Source organism: Hippoglossus stenolepis, chromosome 22 (assembly GCF_022539355.2).
Source record: "Hippoglossus stenolepis isolate QCI-W04-F060 chromosome 22, HSTE1.2, whole genome shotgun sequence".
Lineage (NCBI taxonomy): Eukaryota > Metazoa > Chordata > Actinopteri > Pleuronectiformes > Pleuronectidae > Hippoglossus > Hippoglossus stenolepis.
In genome coordinates, this window is record NC_061504.1 from 9,592,615 (window position 1) to 9,614,362 (window position 21,748).

General features: G+C 43.1%; 1 protein-coding gene across 1 annotated transcript; it reads right to left on the minus strand.

Moving 5' to 3' along the window:
* Positions 1-430: 430 nt before the first annotated feature.
* yaf2 (YY1 associated factor 2) lies at positions 431-20,579 on the minus strand. Its single transcript, XM_035147816.2, has 4 exons — positions 20,382-20,579; positions 19,886-20,008; positions 5,796-5,951; positions 431-5,676 (listed from the first exon to the last, which is right to left on the minus strand). Exons 1-4 carry the CDS (start codon positions 20,405-20,407, stop codon positions 5,421-5,423), a joined length of 561 nt encoding a protein of 186 aa, XP_035003707.1. The 5' UTR covers positions 20,408-20,579; the 3' UTR covers positions 431-5,420.
* Positions 20,580-21,748: the final 1,169 nt, after the last annotated feature.

A 21,748-nucleotide genomic window follows, 5' to 3' on the forward strand; every position in this document is an offset into this window, starting at 1 on the left:
TCTATGGTGCACCTATTGCAGAGAATCCTCGAATCCATGTTGAGCCTGCGGAGGAAGAAGAGCCGTTGTCTGGCCTCTCTTTGTGATGGGGTGCATACTGCTCCTGTGGTGTCACCAAAGTGTCCGTAAACCCCGGCTATCAAATTCGCTTAGAAACTAGGTCGTTTTTTAGCTTAAATGTCTGTGGCTCAGTAGGATGATAACAGCGGACATTCATTTTGGGTGAACTATCCCTTTAACCATATTTACTTTAAGTGCTTGAGTAAAAAATAATTTTGAGGCTTTCATTTACCTGTCACCTGTTTGTGGTCCAACTTTTTCTGCAGTATGCTGTGCTACATACTACCTTGTTACAATATACATAAACAATCTAAACACAATGACATAAATTAATGGGGTGGTATGAAAATGCAGTATAAACAACACAATATTTTACTCACATCAGATTTTTATTGTATTTGAACTTGCAGTTTATTATGGTTTTGATTCTTAACACTTTTAAAGCTACTTTTTCTTTCCAGAAAGAACGTATTAGTGCCAAGAGTCAGGGGCTCAAGAGCTACATATAACCATTTTGGGACATATCATTTTGGGCATTTCAGTTGAAAACCAGCATTTGAATTGGGGAAAAAATATTAATTTGCAGCCACTTGTTCATTTTAAAATAACAGTCTAAACTCAACATTGAAATTAATTCATTCTTAATTCTTAACTAATTCAAACTAACATTCAAAATATATATATTCAGATTTTCCTCCTGTTTGGCCAGAGGTAAGAAAAGTGACTTTTGTGTTACATTTCTGACATTTCATTGAATAAAAATAGTGACAGCAATAATAATAATTATTTTCTGATTACAATTTTGGTCCAAATTGACCTTTTGCATCTCTAATCACCACTTCCCGTGCTTTTACTCTGAAGGCCACCGCAGACTTCCGGCTCCTCCTCTCTTTCTCATTCAAACCGCTTCACTTGACTCTCTTCATGCAGCTGAGGCAGGAGGTTGAGACCCTCACGTGGGGGGAAGGGTGGGAGCGATAAGCGGTGTTGACCCTCTCCCCCTCCCCCCAAACACTAACCCCCTCACCCCCCAACCTCCAGTCTGTGTCTGCTGCAGCTTTGAATTGGTTTCACCTCCTGAAAAGACCCATTCAGCCTGGCTTTAAGTGACTAGTCTTTATTGAGGTGGCTGCATTGGACAAACAGAGCTGCACGTCAATTGCATTTGGATGTAGTGGGGGGGGAGATGAGGTTATTGACTGATGCAGTGGTTAATTAGTGTGATAACCATACCCTAACTACTCTATGCTTATATACAAGTATGCCATCAAGAGTTCTGATCTAACTACTGCATGGTTAAAAACAAACTTCATATCAATAGTTTTGCATGATGAGCACTCTCTGTTATGTAAACTCTGAACCTGCACGAACACGATCTGAGGAGGCCAACGTTACACAAGTGTTTCGGCATGAAAGAACTGGAAAGATGGAAAGAATCGAGAGCTTTTGGCAGTTAGGGCCCACGTCTGTGTCAATTGGCTGTAAACAAAAACAGTGGAATTTAAACGTCATGCCCTGCCGCCTGCATGCTCTACCCAGGATCCACCCTAACCTGAATGCTTTGGACATTTTCCTGTTGTTGTGAACATGTCCGACCTGGACAATGTCCTGCTGCGTCCTTCAGCTGTGAAAGGACAATATTCGGACCCAGTTTTCATCCCCGAGTTCATGTCTGAAAACGGCTTTAGAGAAGTCAATTCACAATCTGTTTTTGTGCTACTCTAATTTATTGTAAATGTTAAACAAATGATCAAATTGCAGGCTAATTATGTTGGGCAGACGTTAACGATTTAATGTCTGAAAACAGCTTGTGTGTGTGAAAGAAAATCATAAAAATGTGTGCATCAGAAGAGGACATCTTTGTTTCGACTTTTCTTATTTTCTTATTCAGACATGTAATAAACAAGTTCACACATTGAGCATGACAAAGCAAAACAAACAGAAACAATATCAACAAGTGACACCAACACATTTTTAAGTGTCTTCCACTTTTGTAACAACCAAATAACAAACGTCTGTCCGAACAATTCCCACGAGTCCACCCACCTAGTCCCAGCTAGTGCAGTGGACCTACGAGAGTACATCTCCGACAATCAAAACGATACTAACGAACTAAGAGACATAACCCGTCCCACAATATACCGAGACCGTAATATTATCATGCTGTGACAGTTCTCAGAATGTGTGCTAAAATGTTTAAAAGTAAAAATATTGACAATAACACTGATATGATGGATAATAAAGCCACGTCAAGACATTGTAGTACAATATTTTTTTTAGAAATATCCACTTTTATCTGTGTACTTATTCTACAGGTTTTTATAAGTTAATGTGTAGTTAGCTTGATCTATAATTGTTCTGCTGGGAGTTTAGTATACTCTATAAAGTTTCTCCACTTTGTCCTTCGTCAAAATGGAGGATTCAAACGGCTCCTTGAGTCCCATCACACCGCAGGATGTCCCCGAATCCGGCTCATAAATATGTCCAGAAGTCCAAACTCCCCCGTTTCAGTCCTGCCGTGTGTCCAAGCTGGGTCCCGTATGGCAGAAGAACAGTGTGAGCACCCACTGGTTTTCCACTCGGACCCTGAACAGGTGCAGCAGAGATTAAAAGGAGAATACCGGCGTCATGTACAGCCAAAGTGCCTTTTTGTCACCTTCCAGTTCGCTGACTGTTTCTTTTATGTCTCTGACACAAACTTTACTCTGATAAACCTGGTTTGAAACTGGCTCTTGTTGAAGAAAATAAAAGCACAAATGAGATCAGTGAGGCTACAAAAATTGTTGTCGTGACTACCTCGATATAACTTTTTGTGGGAAGTCATGTAATTGACAAAAACCACGGTGTACCATTAAAATTAAGGATTGGTAACCAGTTTAGGAAATTATGTATTTTCAATGTCACGAGATAAAAGTATGACCAAAAACTCTCGCATAGAAGCCATCTTGGAAATGCCCATGGGTAATTATTTCAGGCTAACAAGACCAGGCCCCCTATCTAAATGATAAAAGACGGCCATAACTGCACTTTCAATGGACCCTGGGGCATAAAAACCTGCATGTTTAGAATATATTGACTTTGCCCGGAAAAATAAAAAAGTTTAGACCACTTTTCCCCCTTCAGGTTACAGTTCTGTGACGCAAGCGCAAGGTTTCAATGCACCAACTTCTTTTACGGGTCACTCCCCAGTGCCTTATATTCCTTTTATTCTTTCTCCGACCGACTGCACCTGCAGCAGTTTAAACAGTTGCGGACCCAAACTGTGGGCTGAGGTCAGTGCAACACGATTGGTTTAATGTGTTTCCGTGCTCAGATGTAAGAAAGCAGACGACTGGCTTTTATGTATTTTACGACTGCCATCTTTGCCGTTAAAGACTTTCTATTCTGGATTCTTTTAAATGGTTTGTTGGTTTCTCTCCTGTACGTCTCTGCAGAAGTTTAACGCCGACAGTGATGAGTTACAAAACTTGGATGATTGTAAAAGCTGCAGTGAGTTTGTTGTTTGACAGCTAGAGGGCAGAAAAGAAAAACTTCACTACATGGAACACAGTCCTGAGATATTATGGACTTAAGCTGTTATAGCTAATGTTTTTTCCCCCCGCCTGCTCTCATCTGTCAGCTATTTACATTAGTAACACTTAAGATGGATGTTTCTACCTATTTGACCAAGTTAAGTCCTATTTTCACCTGACTCTTAAGTTTTTATGTAGCGAGTTAGTAAATTTCTTTACAAGCTTCTAGCTAACTTTAAACTTATACAGTTTCATTCTATCTAGGTAGCATAACAACAGCTTTTCTTAAATATGTTTGGAGTAGTTGTTTATCTAGTTGCTGGTAAAGACTTCCTCGACCAGCAACTTGCTAATTGCAAACTTCTGTATCATGCTTGCTAGGTAGCATAGCGTCAACTTTTTTTGAACTATGTTTATAGCTGTTAGTTATCTAGTAGCTGGTTAGAACTTCTACTGCTGCACGATAGCTAGGCTCTCAATCTGAACTTTTTGCTTGACAGGGAGGATCAGTGGTTGGTCTGTGAGAAAAGCAGAAAACCAAGACAATGATTGAAAGGCTACATCACCAGAGAGTTCTCTATATTCAACTTTTCAAATTTCTTACAAAATTACAAGTATTTTCGTTCTGTTTTATATCAAAATTATCACTTAAAGCTGGAGCACTGGACTTGCGTATAGAAAAAGCAGTCTGTTACATTCAAGCCCTTGCGAAACAAGTAAACTATGAGCTGATTAAGTCTACCAGTGCCAGGTAAATCTCACCGTATTTCATTGTACACCAGAGAATGCTAGCAATGATTGGGTTTACCCGAGCTTAAAAGGCGGGAGTTGGCTTTAACAACTATAGCGTAAACCTATTGAGTTTCTGATACTCTGGTTTAAAAAAGAAACGAAAGAAAGAAACTATTGGTGTGCCTAAGACGTTATGTTCGCGTCAACAATGTTTGTCATTACTTTCACTGCCAGAAGGGGGAGATAAAAGTTTTGCACTATAGGTTTAATGCAGGTTTGTTTGTGGGCGTTTATAAACTGAATAAAATGAAAGGCCGCTAAGATAAGAAAAAATTACACTCAAATTGACTCGGGCACAAATTTAAAAAACAAACTTAACACCGGTATTACCCTTTTGAAATCATGTGCTGTACATTCTCTGCCAGGTGCCATTATGAGGACATGTGGAGCATTACTGAACGAAACAACCTTGCTCCGAACATTATGGAAATCAACAAACAGTTCCACAAGTGTGGCCACTATGCTGTGTCAGAAGTCACTCTTCAGCAGACGCAGTCCTGAAGTCAAAGCTTGGAGTGTCAAGAACAGGAGCAAAGGTTCGCTGTCACATTGAAAGTTCAGTGTGAGGACACTGGGGAGAAAGTGTGAACTAGACGGTTCAGGTTTATGACAAGGTAGGTAGAGAATCCAGGCAGTGGCTGAGAATTCCACGTGGGGGAAGAATAGGTCACTCTGCCGGCCACTGAGCACAACACCAAGGTTGAGGCTGCACATTTTGTTCAGTAAAAATATTGGAAATCTTGATAGGCAGGTGCATCTGAAGGGAACCACAGAGGATGAAAAATGCAAAGGTCCAGCACACTGTCCAAACATTTTTGCGACGTAGACTACTGCATCATCCAAGATGCGCTAAGGGTTTCTAGGTCGCTTTCTAAACGTGGAGAATTTGCCAAATCTGAAGGGTTGGCACCTTGCTCTGACAATTACTGGGAGTCAAAACTCCAGAAGAAAGTAAACGATAAACTGTGCAGCTCTAAAGTAAAAGTAGGATTCCCTTCCAGTGACTTGCAGATGAGATGTGGATGAGGATTTGAGGGAGGGGGGGAGGGGTGGGACTCAGTGGGACTCTCCGTTGACTGAGCTCCCCTCTCCCCTGGGTGAGGAGGAGCGAGAAAGACCCTTCTCTGTGTTTTCTGAGCTGGAGCCGTTCTGGCTGTGGTGGTCGACCACCGACGACGCGGCGCTGGAGGACGTGGCTGAGGTGGACGAGGGCTTGACCTTCTCCTTAAAGTCTGTAATGATGACCGTCAGGTCCCCAACCGTCACCTCCAGGTGCTGGGCGCTGCTCCTGTCGATGTTTTTCAATCTAGGCCTGAAGGTGGAGAGAAGGATTTGAGAAAGAGATGGAAAAAGAAGAATCTATGAATTCCAATGTTCATGAATGCATCCCTATAATATCAGATTCCTGCTACCTGGTGTCAGTTTGTTTACCTCATCTTCTTGTGACTGTTCTTCTTGAGCGCTGGCTCCCTGTCGCTCTTCTCCCTCTCTACCTTCTCCTTCTTTTCCTTTTTGGGCTGCAAGGGCAACACAAACTGCTGCGTTACCTGCTGCTGTGAGACGAGCTGAGAGACGGGACGAGGCTTCCTGATCCAGGGGCAAGAGGGGGGAGGTAAAGAGAGAGACATAAAGAAGGGAAGAGAGGGGGGAGACAATGTGGCAGATTAATGAGAGGGAAAATCACAGTGAACACCTGGCTCCATCTAACGTACCACCATAATCAAGAGCCAATAATCACTGCCAGTGCTGGTTAGGAATGGAGCCGCTGAAGTGTTCTTAACACTGGCAGCAAGTGGCAACACATACACACTCTCTCTCAGCGTGCATTCAGAATAAAACCCAGGATTCAGCCATCTGTGAGATATGCAGAATACCTGCACAGGCTTGTGTTGGCACCCACCCACAGGGATACACACTGACAAGATGAGATGTGTTTCGCTGAAAACAAAAGATGTGACAGGAATTTTAAGTGTGAAAAAGACACAGTTTTCAGAATGCATCACAAGTATGCACGTGCATGTATGGTTTTTCAGGAGGAAACTTAAAACTACGAATGATGCGACGCTGTCACGAAAAGGAGCTCAGCCATTGCTGGAAGTACAATGCCACATTTTTATTGAAGGTCACACCCAACGTGTTTTCACCCCTTTCTTTCCAAATGAAAAACATTAACATCTCCTACACTACAGTTCTTGTCTCATAACTCCAGGGGTGGGTGTAGACAGTGCAGGGTTTCACATTAATTACTTAGACTGTGGCAGCCTGCCATAGTTTCATAATGGAACAATTTTTTTTTTTACACTTCTCATAATAAACATGACATATCTAACTTTGTGTTTTGTGCTGTCTTTTCATAGCAGAACTGTGTGCTGCGCTCTCTCTCGCTCTCCATCGGCTGCACCAGTAGAAATCCTGTCAGTGTGTCGTCAAAACATCCATCAGGTTTTTAATGTCCTTGCAAGCAGTCTTCATCATAGCTGTGTGTGTGTGTGTTCTCGTGAGGGTTATGCGGTTCTCAGCAGGCGGGGAAACTGCAGTCTTACTTGTCACTCAGTCTCTGTATGTGGACACTCTAAGACCCCTGTGCAGCTACTGCCACAGTTTGATATTATTCAGTTGGAATTAAGTGGGGTCTCCTGCCACTTCTTCTCCATAAGCACCGGTCTTTACTGTCGCTAGAACTCCGCAATCCCTCTCCAGCTTCCCACTTCCTCCACAATCAGTTGTGTGAGGGGCTTTTGTCCAAGTATAATACTTTCTTGTAGGCTCTACAAAAGGTTGAACATGGATCTGATGTCAAATAATCACACAATGTAACGTGCTTCGCCAAATGTTCCTCTTCAGTCACATTCTTTTCCTCTGAGTATCAGCGGTCTAAAAATTGATGCATTATGCAATTGGTCTTGTAACAGTTTGCACGCATGAGGACTGATCACATTTCTCTTTGTTTGTTGAATGTTCCGAGTCCGTGAGTGTTGAAAATGCTCTGTTGAGAGTCTCCACATCCACACACAAATAGGCACTTATGCATGTCACAGCCTGCAGATACTTCACCTAAAGCCACATGTATGTACAAATCAAAAAAAATGAAAGGCATGCAATTAACAGGCAACACATTTAGACCCATGTCTGTACACATGAATGCATGCACGCAAACACACACGCAGCAGTGAGCAGATGAAGTATCGGGGCATGATGAGAAGAGCAGAGGAGCACAGCGTGTCTGTTTTCTGAGCTCTGTCGAGCAGTTGTACTTGAAACAACAGCTGTTGGAACCAATTTCATATTTCACGAGCCAGTTCATGTGTTTAATAAGATAACTAATATATTTACCCAAATCACCATATGCTGTGATATTTGAAAATAAACCTACTGCTCAGAGAACATAAAATATCTTAGTCAGAATTTAAAAGCATTAAAACTCCCACAGTCCCGAAAAAGGAAAACAGCTTCAGTCGAGTGTACTAACCTGTGTATGAACCCTTTTGAAAACGTATTGAAATGACAAAAACGCTTCAAGGTGCTCCGTGAAAAGAAATGTCCTTTTTGCACTTGCCTAATGTAATTATAAGGGTGCAACACAGCACAAGTACAGAGTGAACTGAACGCACTGGACTTAAAACAGAATCCATCCATGGAATTAGTGTGAGCACCGAGACAAGCAGTTGCAGAGATATGCGACACAGAAAGAAATCGAGCCTTTGAGGCTTTTATTTCATTTTCTACGAGGAAATGGTGAATATAAGCCGAGGCTGCCGTCTTGTTCTGTGGGCCAAGCTGTTGTTTAACAGTTCTGGGATGACCTAAATTGGGGCCCAGCTTCAAAGCGTCTCTCCTAGAGTCGTCTTCTTTTTTTTCTTCCCTTTGACTTACTACTGCCCTCACAGAACATGCAGTGATGCTACTGAGGCTTGAGTGGAAATGCAAATGGGTCTCTTGGCCAACATAACTGTCTGATAGGGAGGAGATGTAGAGATCCTCTAATATGTCTGTCTTGTCAGCACAACGTTACAGAAGTGCTGACACTTTTTTATTTATTTTTTTAATAAAAAAGGCAGAAGCGTCTCAAAGTCCTCTTGTTTCCAGCTCGAGCGATTCGCGGCTCTCTCCTTGACATCCGTTAACTCCTCCTGCAGCAACAAAGGCGGTGTCTGCTGCTCTTGAATTTACTGGAGCTTGCAAACAAAGCAGCGGCTGTCACTAACACAATCGAGCGTCCTGCACTCGGGACAAATGTTAGCAGCTTCCCGAAATATAAAAGAAAACAAGACTACATCTGCCTCATTCAAAACCATCTTTTTGGTTTGTGTTTGTTTGATGAATTCAGTGTGATTTACTGAATCACTGATGCCTTTTTAACGCAGCAAATGAGCACAGTATAGCAGTTTTTAGGCTTGAGCTGTAGTGGGGTCTCTCCAATATCGCCGTCTTTCCAAGTTGACATATCTGTCTGCGTCTTCTACGTGTATGACACCTCTTTTTCATCCTGAAATATTTGTTTTCTTTTGGTTTTCAGCTTCGTGTTTTTGTGTCTCAGAAAAAGTAACACGCCCACTCGCTCGCGGTGAATGTTCCTGACATTTTCCTGCTGTACACTTGGACGTTTTACTAGGTCGCTGCCAGGAAATGTTCTGTAAAATGTCTGGCGCAACTAACTCAGATATTTGTGTTCTCACATACAGCCCTTCCAGAAAATTTCTGGAAAACGTGGGGAATTCAGTGCATGTCTGAAAGCAGCTTTGGTGTTTGCTTAATGGGTCATTAAGGGGGGAAAAGTAATCTGAGCCTAATAATGATCTTTTCTTTAAGACTCAAAGACTGTCTGTGCCCAAGAGCTATGAACGCTAGCTATAAACATATTTTCTATTTCCTATTTTCCTCATGCATTACAATGAAATTGATTCTCACCAACAGAGCCAGCTCAATAAGCTGGAGGTGAAAGAGGAGACCACCTAATACCACGGCGAGGCAAAGCAGCCGCTCTAAACAGAGCTGCCTCTGTTAACCCAATCAAATGGTTATTATCTTAGCACTTAGGCCTCAGAGGCTATGTGTGCGCGTTTTTGTGAGTGTGTCTATTGATTGCAACAAGAATTTCTGTGCCTAATGTAACAGCCTATTCTTTCTGACATTAATACTGCGTGTTGGAACTGTTGTTCCAATCGATACGTGCTCTACTCATGCTATTCCACGGCAGCTAATGGAGTCCCACACTGGGAAATTAGGACGTTACGGAGAGGGATTAACCCCACAAACCCAACTGTATTTCCTTGAAAAGAGGAGAGTGAAGACAACAATGGACATAAGTCACAATTGCTTTGTTTTAGGCTTTTAATTCGCAGAATGTGATCAGGAAAACAGTCTATCTAAGAGGATACTAAGGAGGAATCCTAATCGTCTGAATCATAAAAACAAGCATAACTCTCACACTCCAAAGCCGTTTTCAGACATGCAATGTTCAAGACCGGAATTTGTCTTTCACATATTAATAATTCAGTGGGAGATTTTCCTGGTCAGACGTGTTCACAACAAAAGGAACATATCCGAAACCTGCAGGAGGCAGGACGTGACGTATAAATTCCACCGCAAAAAATCATGTGTCTTTGTTGACAGCACATCGAGACCGGCATCTGCCCTCATCACCAAAAGCTCTCAAAGTCCTCTTGTTCATCCTGAGATATTTGTTTTCTGTTTTGCATCCGTCATCAACGTGCCCAGTAGTTCGCTGTGAATTTTCTGGACATTTTCCTGCTGCATTGTCACATGATCTAATATTTTGAAAAACTTAATATTTTATAGAAAATGTCTAGAGCAACTGAGACAGACATTTGCATCCTCACATACGGCTCCTCTGAAAAATGTCAGTGTGTTTGAAATACGCTCAACTCTCATGCTTTGTCTTGAAAGCTTTGCTTGCCCGCCTTTCCTTACACACCCCACTAGATCCCCCCCGTCAAAAAAGATACAAATAATAAAAACCAAGGTCCGAACCGAACCGTGGATTTGGAGAATCGTTACAGCCCTAGTAAAGATGAACCTGTCGTGTCAGATGCTGTCACTGATCCCTCAGCGCTTCATGGACCTGGGGGACTCTGGCCGCCCCCCTTCTCAAATGTGTCATCCGCACACATGCACCCACACGTCATCTATCATTATCGCTATCTCACTCGCCTCTGTCCTTCAGCACTCCTCTCCCTCCTCCACATGCACCCACTGACCTCACTTCTGGCCCGTGCTCGAGAACAGAGGAGAAATAAATACAGAATAAATAATTAACGTCCTTCATGAACCAACACTACAGGAAATTAACGCCTCTGGTTCGGATCCTGTCAGAGTTGGAAAATGTTTCTACATGACCGATTCAGTGGGCGGTCACATTATGAGACGGTTATGTTTCTGCCACAGTGGACAAACGGGTCAACACCACTGCTTGTTGTGAATCAGCAATTGGAACAGATGGTGTGTCGGTGTATGAGCCAGGATTTTTGAAATAGACAAATGTGGTAATAACAGACTTTATAATACAAATGACTTTGCAAACTCCTGGTATATTAGATTTGATCCCACTGCCAAAGAACATCTGCTGACTGTTTTATTGAGTTTTACTACATATCTGGTTGAACAGTAATAATAAACCTGAACACGTGCTATAATAAATCTACATCAGAGGGTGAAATGTCTGTACAAGGACATGAAGGCCTACAGAAGAGGTACAAATCAAAAATCTTGTTTTAAAAGTTGGAGCAGTATTTAGAGGAAACCTTACAAGTATTTATATGGCACCCAATGCCCTATTTAGGACAAGTTGCCTTTACCCATTCAGGCAGAAATGAACACAGCGTTTCTATACACAGGACTTTTACTATCACCCACCATTCATACACTGTCAGCAGCCGTCGGGGGCAATTTGGGGCTCAGTATCTTGCCCAAGGACACTTGGGAATGTAGAGAGGAGGAGCCAGGGATCAAACCACTGACCTCTGACTTCAAGGGGGCCCATGTTTGGGTGGGTGGACTTATCGGGCCCATCTATCGGACAACATTGCCCGTTTTATAATATTGTATAATGTACTGTTCTTTGCTCATACAATATTTATTATACCAGGCCGAGTCATATTGCTATACTGTCTATTATATAATATCTCTTTGAGATGGTGCTACTGTAAAAAGCACAAGGTAAATAAAGGGAATGCGTTAATTTGTTCATTCATTAAGCCCGTCTGTGTTGTTTATGTTGAAATTCAAATATTCTGCTGATATCTGTCAAACACTGAAGATGACAATCTGCTGTCTACTCGGCAGAATACAACCTCTCATCTCACACACACACACACACACATATATATTCATATAGAGTGTGTGGGGGCGGGACAGGTACAGAAAGATGTGAACGCTTCTCAATCATCATGCTCACACTGTTTTATGGCAGAGGCAGTCAAATATACAAAGTGAATCGAATAAAGAAGCCAGCTGGACTTGAAATGAGGAGTTGGCTGATTGGTCGGCACTTATAGAAAGCTCTGGTTACATCCAAAAGGCTGCAGCACAGGACTGCAGATGTTTGGACGGCTCGCTAACATTTGTCGAGGACAGTGGGTGATGAGCAAACAGCCCACACGACAGCTGATGGACTGCGAATAAGCGTGTGTGCTTGCACAGATATCTTTTGTGAGGACCATTTTGAGCCTACAACGTACAGAGTGAGGACATTTTGGACGGCCCTCCTTTTCTGACCCACTTATAATTGGCTGTTTGAGGATTAAGACTTGGTTTTAGGGTTGGAATTAGGTTTAGGTTAGGATTAGGGTATGGGTGAGGCATTTAGTTTTGATGGTTACGTTTAGGGTAATGAGCTAAGGAATGCATTATGCCAAAGAGTGTCTTCACTAAGATAAATGTACAAACGTGTGTGTGTGTGTGTATGCGCTGCTATAGACAGATCCCTCAGTTCTAGGATAATGATTGTAAGATCATTGCGAAACAGCTTATTTTATGCCCTGTTGAACACCCTCGGTTCAGGTGGAAGAGTGTGAGTGTGTGTGTCACGTTTTCTATCAGCAGGTTGTAGGCTGCTCCTGGGAGCTCCTCCAACCCAATGATTAATGTCTCTCCCTGCCTGTACTTGCTATCACCGTGCACGTGTGTGTGAGTGAGAGAGAGAGAGAGACAGATGGCTCTCCACGTCCTGTGGTTTATGACACCATCTACAGCCTGCTCGCCACACTCTACCACATTCTCCTCACACACACACACATCCACACAGAGCAGTATGTCATGAATCAGTGTCACCATAGTAATTACAGGCTTATCGTGTAGCCATAATCTTGAGCCACAGTGACGTGATAACAGCCAGCTTCATTGTCCCTGGTGTACGCTCGGTTTTGTAGCCTGTGCGAGCGCCAGCACCAGTAAACCCACACCACTGAGCCCACTGTGTGACTTATAGAGGATGTCATAATTCAGATGGGCTTATAAAACACTGATTGGTTTGGTTTACATGCATTATACCTGTTTATAGATGCAATCTGTGTTGTTATTGTACTTCCTCTATTTAATTGGTTGCAGTTATAATGGCAGTTTATCTCCGCTGCAGATTTGATGTGGCTCATAAAAGCGTTGCTACACACTCTTTCCCCACACTTCCTGTCTGTCATCACGGACTCTATGAGGTGGGAGTCAAATGTGTTGATCTCTGCCAGTGATGCGTTTCTTTGTGGGGAAATTAACACAGCAGCCAAATAGGGATCTGTTAAGGTGGAATGTGGTAAATATGCTTTTTCCCTAAAAAGGCTGTAACATGAGTGGAGGAGGGCAAACCTAAACGAGAAGCTAAAGCCGTTTTCAGACATGAACAGAAAATTGGGTATTTTCCTGACTTTGTGTTTCAAATATGAAGGACGCAGCAGGAGATTGTCCACGTCAGACATGTTCACAACAAAAGGAAAAGGTCCAGAACATTCAGGTGAGGGGCGGGGCCTGGGTAGAGCATGCAGGAGGCAGGACATGACATAAATTCTATTGTTTTTGTTTACAGCACCTTGACACTGGCCTCGGCCCTCATCACCAAAAGGTCTCGAATTTCTTTGTCTTTACTGGTGGACATCTTCCTTTGTGTGTTGTATATGACACATTTTTTTCAGACTGATAGATCAGTTTTGAGACGTTGTGTATTAGAAATGTCATCGCACGCCCACTCAGACATGTTACTAAGGGGCTAAGTTCAGAAAAATGTGACTGCAACTGACTCGGACATTTGCATTCTCACTCACATCACCATAAACAGATTTGACATGAGAATTTGCATAATCCTAATCTTAAAGCAAGGGACAAGATTTTGGAGCCGAAAGCTTTCTGGTTTCTGTTTTCAAGTTACAATCACATTTGATTGCCTGCAGATAATCATTCCGTGTGGAGAGTAAAAGAGACATTGACCGAAAGGCATCGTCTATTCAATCTCTGCATTCATATTCAGATAGCTGGTAATTGAGATCAGCCAAAATGTTGTCCGGACCTAAAACATTTACTAAAAGTCAATAGCTGCTTCCTTTCTCATATACAGCCCCTCAGAAGACTTTCAGGAAAATGTCCAGAGTTCAGTACATGTCTGAGAAACTCCTAATAATATGACAGAGATGTAAAGATGGAGTTACTGATTTTACATCTTCATTCAAGTTCATGTTTTAGTATAAACATGAACACAGGCAGTTTCATAATATTGAAATACAGAAAACTTGCACTTCAAACTATGAATTTCAATGATACATATTTATCTCCAGGCAGCATTTAATCTATGCACAAGTGCACATACAGCATTATATGGTGTATTACTATTCCACAGAAGAAGCACTTATTTTCCCCAACGTAGCTAATCTGAGGGAAAAGAAAAAAAGAGATAATTAATCTTTTACTTTTTGCAAATCAAATTGATTCTAACCCAACTTTGAGAATCAGCTCTCTGTGCCACAGCTCCCGGTTTCCATTTCCCATGAATCTAGACGACTCCAGCGGGCTGATGATTATCTCTTGTTTATGATGGATATCTGCTGAAACCAATCACTGGCTGGCTGCATGAGAAAAAGGCTTTGAAGCGGCAACAGTTTTATTGTTGGTATCTGCATCGGAACATTGTGATTCTTCTGCTGTGCTCCTTTTTTTGGGGGGGGGGATTTGTGATCACATTTCATTTATCTCGTTTATATACTGTTGGTGACGCTTTTATGTTGAGCTGAAATTATTTGACGAGCGACAGAGAATTGCTGTACAGCTAGACTGATAATCAGCTGATCTTTTTCAATCGTGTTTCAGATGAAAATGCCCAATATTTGCAAGTTTTCTTTGCTTTGACTTTGAAATTTAGGACTGTTTAAGAGACAAAACAAGACATTTGACTTTTCCTGGATTTAGGGAGACTATACCACATTTCAGCAGATGAATTTATGATAAACTAGCACTTAGCAGTCGAAAGCAGACCTCCACCAAGGCCCAACAGTTCCCTTAAATTCAATCAAGCTGCCCCTCCAAACCTAATTTCATACATAGATATAATTTCCCTATATGTGCCCAATTTTTCCACGTATTACCTGGGAAATTGATGAAAATGTTTAAACATTCTCTATCTCGCAATGGAAACAAAAGTGGATAAAAGTCTCTGGATCTTCCCCCTGATCTGGATCCGCACCAACATTTAATGGCTTCTTCCCTGACCCAAACCGCATCCTTACACCAGGTTTTGTGGTTATTATCAAGTAGTTTTGTGTAATCGTGCTTGCAATCAAACAAACAAACCAACAAATGGACCGGGGTGAAAACATAACCTCCTTGGCTGTGGAAAAAAACAATTTGGAGCCCTACCATGTTGGTATTGGATATTAAGTACTTCCCTTAATGCATTGCCCTGCTGCTGTTCTTCCTCAGTTTCATTCTTTGATATTAATGTTTCAATAAAATATCCTGGATAATTCAGACTGTCATGTTGAAAGCTGCATTATTTAAAAGTAAGAGAACGAACTGGATCTGCGCCAAATGCACGGTAACAGGTCAATTTTGAGTGTGTGGCACTGCACATGAACTGTGAGGGTGAGCTTGTGCGGAGGATGATAAAACAACATCTAAGCAGCCAAAGGCTCCCAGCCAGCCAGAAGGCGCTTGTGCTCATTTCAGGCGGAGCCGACAAAAAACCTTCACATCAGTCAATCTGTCACCGGGAGATGCCCAAGGTTGAGTTCAACTTTTGAAAGGAGCGTGGGACGGAGACGCTGCTGAGAGACGGGAGAGTAAAAGGTAGCGAGAGAGCAAACACAAACGAGAGGGAGAAGTAATACTCCAGAAACATGATCAAGCTCACTGTCCTGACCTGTAGAAATATGATGCTGCCAAACAAGTTCTTCAGCGCAGAGCGTGCACACACTGAGTGTTTTCCCTGGTGGGCCTGACGAGTCAGAGCTCAGCGAACAGATTCAGAGAGTTGAGGTGAGACACGCACACACACTGCTCTATTACACCCGGCAGTATTTGCCTAAGGAGGGTGTTTAGATTTGGGCTTAACTGCTTTCTGTCAGCACCTTCACACACACACACCTGACATTTTCAGCTTTTGTTCACGTCTCAGCCTTCATTTTGTATTTCAAACCTCAAGGTGACGCCCTAATCCAGAACAAACCTTCATGGTTGAACTGGGCGGGGACCTTCACTATCTTGCTCAAGCCAAGTTCACACGACACTACGTGCTGTCTTGTGTGTTCATACTACAAATTATGTTGAGTATAGTAAGTTTGAATGATCCTCCTCCCATTCTGTCACATCCTGCTCACAGAATGACAGATCAAGCTGGAGGATCAGAAACGCTACAGTGGACATCACAGTTGTATCGAATACAGAGTGGCTCGACCCATACCTGACAGGCATTCCTTTTTTTTTTTTGTCCAAAACCTGGTGCGGTTCATATGAGCTGCAATGAGTTTGTGTGACTCTAGTCGGAGTCTACGCCTCTGTAATTGTGCCTTTGAAGAGTTCACACATGGCGATTGGCCACTGCAGATCAAAGCCCATTTGGCTTTGACCTGGAGCTTTTGTCAGCAAGTTTCAAAAGTCGTTGTTGACTGGAAAATCAGGCTTAAAGTGTTGTGTGAACTAAGCTTCATCAAGGTTTTTTTCTATCTCGTTATTTCAGCTGATGCAGCAATCAAACCTGTGACCTTGCACTTATCAAACAGCCTCTTTTTATGTACCACACCACTGTGCTATGACGTTCATCTATCACACTGGTTTTCAAAAGGCGGGAACTGGGGGCCAAAGAGTCACAGCAGATAAAACAGCCATTTTTCCCTCAGCAAAGTCTTGAGGTAATGAGGCCGCGTTGTGATCTAAGCTCCTTTATGATAGCTTTAATTTAATACCCTAAGCTTGCAGCTTGATCTAGAGGAGCAACATATTTTTCCATATAAATCTGCACAAATGACTTGGGGATAGAGAGAATGTTTTAACACGCAATTTCTGTTTTATGCCTTGATCCACTCCTCGAATTTGACTTCCGAGCTGCAGAAGCCAGGTCGCTCTTTCTTCCATTTCAACTCTGCCGATCTGCCCGTCAACTTGGATCGTCAGACAGATTTAGGGGCAAGATTCCTCCCAAAATTCATAAGGCATTCATCTTCATCTTCTGAGGCTATACATGCAAACTCTCTTCCTCTGAAAATACTTCTCTATCTCATCTTAAAATGCTCCCCCCCCCTTTTTTTTTTTTAAGAAGCCATCACTTCTTACACTGAAGAGACTCAGATCCTGTCAGGAAAAGGGACATTTCATGTATTACGATAAGGCTCTCAAGCTCTGACAAGTGATAAATTGATTTTAATCCACAGAACCCACTCTAGCTGTCAAACCCGTGACCTTCAGGCTATATGGGACACTTCCTCTCACCACCGGACGCTCAGCTCCTGCCTGTGCGAAACGTGAATTCATTACATCACGGTAATAGCTCAGTCATGCTTGTTTAGTAACCAGTGAGAGAATTTGCCGTGTCCTGCATTTTATATTCCGCGTGGTGTTTTGCCCTTCAGCGCTTACGGCTTGCTCAGCGGAGCAAACCCGCACTCGTCTGCTGTGATCGGTCATTAACAGCTGCGACCACCTGTGTGGCCATTTTGCTGCAGCGTTCGCCCCCGTGTTTCGAGTGCTTACGTGCGGCCTTGTGCAAGAGCGTGAACACACTACTACTGCTAAAACGCTTCTGCAGCACTGCAGAGGGGAAGAGGAGTTATTAACATTAAATAAGACCTTCACGCGGACGTTGGCGCTGGGTTTCAGGGGTGTAATGGAGAATTCCTGGACCTTTGCGTCCTTAGAACCTACGTAACTCCAACAAAATGATGGGGGAGGACAAAGGGTGTCCAAGCTTGCGGTGGATATTCCTGGCAACCCCGTGGGCCGCTTGTTTGTTACAGAAGCACGCCACAATCTCTGAAGCATCCTCAACAATCAAAACTCGATTGCACTAAAGCTGGACCAGATGACAACAGCATGTCTGCTGCTCAGGCTCTTTGTTTGTGTGAGCGGCAACTGTGTGTTCAGTGTGTGTGCATCAGGAACGTGCACTTGTGTGCGAATATGTATGCAGTCATGTGTAAAATTTGCATGTTGAGTGCATCTGAACATCAGCGTGTGTGTGTGTGCGTCTGACAGCGGGCTGATTAAGCTGTTGCATAGTAATGAGCTATGGCTGTCTGTCTGGCAGCTGCTCTGACAACCTCTTTTCACAACTTGGCCCTCCCACTCACACACACACATACACACACACACATTAACGCAGACTCACACACACAGGCGTATATTGTGTACTCGCATGCACCAACAAAAGAAACAACTCTGAACAGATATCAGAACGAAGAACTGCACCACATTGTTGTACTTGTTAAATCCGTGGAAAAGTAAAGTTGCGTAAAAGCAGACGAGGATAATTAACAAAGAGTTAAAGGAGATCACGTAACAACACACTGCTTCTAATAGGCCGAGAGGAAACGGCAACAACTCCTCTCCTTCACCCTTTTGTCTCTGTTGTTTTCATCCGGATAATGACTGCCACTCAGGAATAAGTCATTTCCTGCTTCAAATCACTGATGTCAGGAGAAAATATCATCCACAGACACAGAGAGGGGGACTGTGTGTGTGTGTGTGTGTGTGCATTTGTATGCTTGAGTACCTGTATAGCACCCCCACCTCCCCACCCCCCCTTACACATATCTCCAGGGCAACAAGATTGATGTGTGCGCTTTCAAGAGAGCGCCGTGGCAGTCCCTCATTTCACTGAGGTCAGTGTCAGTGAGGGAACATGGAGACTAATGCGGCGCGTAGAGGAGGTGTGACGAGGAAGGAAGTGACAAATAAACATGTTGGGTTTGATAAGAGAAAATATGCAATAAACCAGTGTTTATGTTTACGGACTGATTGTCTGTCCAAGGGAAACACTGGGAAGGCTTCAGAATCTAAGGCTACATCCACATTACAGTGTTTTCATTTGAAACAGTAACTCTGCTACAGGTTCGCCTGGTGTCCATACTACTCTGGAGTTTTAGAGCCGATAAAAACCGTTTGAAAACTTCTAATCTGTACGGGCAGAAACAAAGATGTTGGAATAGAATGATGCTGACACTCGCAACTGCTTGCTGAATGTTTTAGGTCTGGACGTAGCCTTCTTCATTTTACAATGATACTACTGCTTACATGCGCGGGAGATGAGCTATTATTCGATCGATCTGCAACAATTCCTGTGTCCAGCGGGACCCGAGCAGGACGCATACATGAGTGGTCGTGTTGTGTGTGTTTTCAGGCATGTAAGTGTGGACAGGGATTCAAACTGGTACGGAGCCAGAACGTTTGTATGGACAGATCGTTTACACATACAAGGAATTTGCTGTAGTGTGTTAGTGTACTCATGAATATAAAACATCGGAAAAAATATAGATCTAAATGTAATATGTGTTAAATTTAAATAGTTATTGTGGTACAGGGGCAAACAAAGGGGGGGAGGGTGGCGGTGAGATCAAACTAATGTCCCTGTGGGGAATCACCTCAATATATGGTTGTACTGACTCATGAAATGATCTATAAGCTGGTGCCAAATATCAATATTTACAGATGCTTTTTCGATTTTTGCCATTTATTGGTTATTTTACATTGGAATAATGGCACGTGTGGACACTGACAGGTTACAGTGTGTTTGTTAGAGACTATAGAGGCACTAAGATAAGACTTTGTGCACTTTATTTTGTACACGGCTTCAAACCGACGCCAATCTGCAGCGAATAAATACACAAATCCTGCTCTTCACCTATTCTGATTCATTTTGTGTTATTCTTGAGCTAGACAGATGTATGACTGTCTTGCAATTTAACGATAATCGCAGAATCGCTGTACCGTGATATTATCGTTATCGAGGGCCATGTATCATAATCCCAAAAGACCCCCCCAGAACAAACACACACACACACTCGTACAAAAGACACCAGGGGCACATCCATCCTTACCTTGTTGAAGTCCCCTTCCTCACATCACACATCATGCACTTGAAAGCCTCGGCCGTGTTCTTGTACGTGCACACGCTGCAGTCCCAAAACCCCTCGTCGGAGGGCTTCAGTTGACGCTTCGGCCTTTAAAACAATAATAAGGAGAAAATTAAAACCCAGATGAAGGAGGGAGGTGGAGGAGGAGGAGGAGGCGGAGGAGGAGGAGGATGAGTCCGCGGACACTATCGACAGCAAACATCACGGTGAGCCTGTGGGATTTTAAGGGGGAAATCATGTGCGCGCGCTGTGATCCAACACTGTAATTGGCGATGAGCTCTTTAAAACACACACACACACGCGCACACACACACACATGCAGTGCGCGCGACACCGCGAAGAAGAAGAAGAAGAAAACCCCATTTTCTCCCCCCCACCCCCCACCGCCGCCGCCGCCGCATGTCCGCTCAACCCTCTCGTCGTCGCCCTGAAAGCACCGCGCACTCGGCCCCGCGTTTACCTTGTGGGACTCCGCTTGTCGCCCATGCCAGACCGGGGTTCCTCTGGAGGCGCTGAGACGAGCACGGCTCCGGTTCTTTCTCTCCGACGACGTTTCTTTTCACAGCGGAAGGGAGAGAAAAAAAAAACGGAAGCGATGCGCCCGTCGTGCCCGCTCCGCTTCCAGCTGTCGCGGAAACTCCGCTTTGGGAAATGGTCACGTGACGCGCCGCGGCCAATCACGCGCCGCGCTGCGTCCCGAGGCTGACATTCCTCATGGTGAGTCTGTGAGGCCTTCGCGTGCGCGCTGCAAGCTCGGACTTTTCCCCATCCATCGAGGGTTATTAATGTGTGGTTGTTGTTGGTGTTGTTGTTGTTGTACTTTAATTTAATGTGCGCGAGTGGGATGGTTTTAAAAACACCTTAGGGTTGTTTCCTACATCATCCTACAGTAGACCTATTTGATTTGAATATTCTAGATTACAGATTACACGGGAAAGATTGACTTGTATATACATGTATATTATAAATTATTTATGAGAATGATTTAGCCTATTGTATACCGTCTGTGAAAAACGCTCAGTACAAAAAACAAAGCCGACCTTAACTATTTAAAAACGGACCTTTTCTTATAAGAATCTAAATTATAAATTACTTATGATTATAATCACCTTATAGCCCCAATTGATTTTAATATTCTTGTAAATAGATTATACAGAAGAAAAAAAATCTAAATCTGTCAACGCCATGAACTGTTTATACATGTATATTATAAATTATTACTATATTGTATAGTCTTTGAAAAACATTGGGACAAAAAACCAAATGTAGGAACACAAAAGACCAATCTATACAGATGAGGACTTTAAAAAAATATATCGGTGACTTCTAATCATCGCATACAGCAGTAGTTACCCCTTTCTCCTTGACGTAAACGCCGTCGTTTTCCCATTTCCGACAGCACCCAAACGCAGCAATAGACGGTAGCTGATGTTGCGTCTGCAGCAGCAGCGCGTGAACACGCTCCCACTCACTGTCCCCTCGCATCCCTCCATCTTTGCGTCTGCTCTCCCACCGCAGACTCGCCGCACAGGTTCATCATGAGCACAGACGCGTGAAAACATCGGGGAATCCCTCGCTTTGTTTTCGTGCTGACGCAAGCGAGCTCCACAGATCCTCCCAAAAACCTGGCTCATTTCAGGGATTAACAAAGTGGATCCACCGCTAACGTCACCAGATGGAATTCTACCGCACTGAAACCTGGATTGCAGCAATTTAAGACTCACATGTGCTCATTCCCTTTGTGATAATCATCTTCCTCACTTTTGAGAATGTAGCATGTGGACATTTTTTTGTATAAATAAAATGTTTCTTTGGCAAGACATGGTT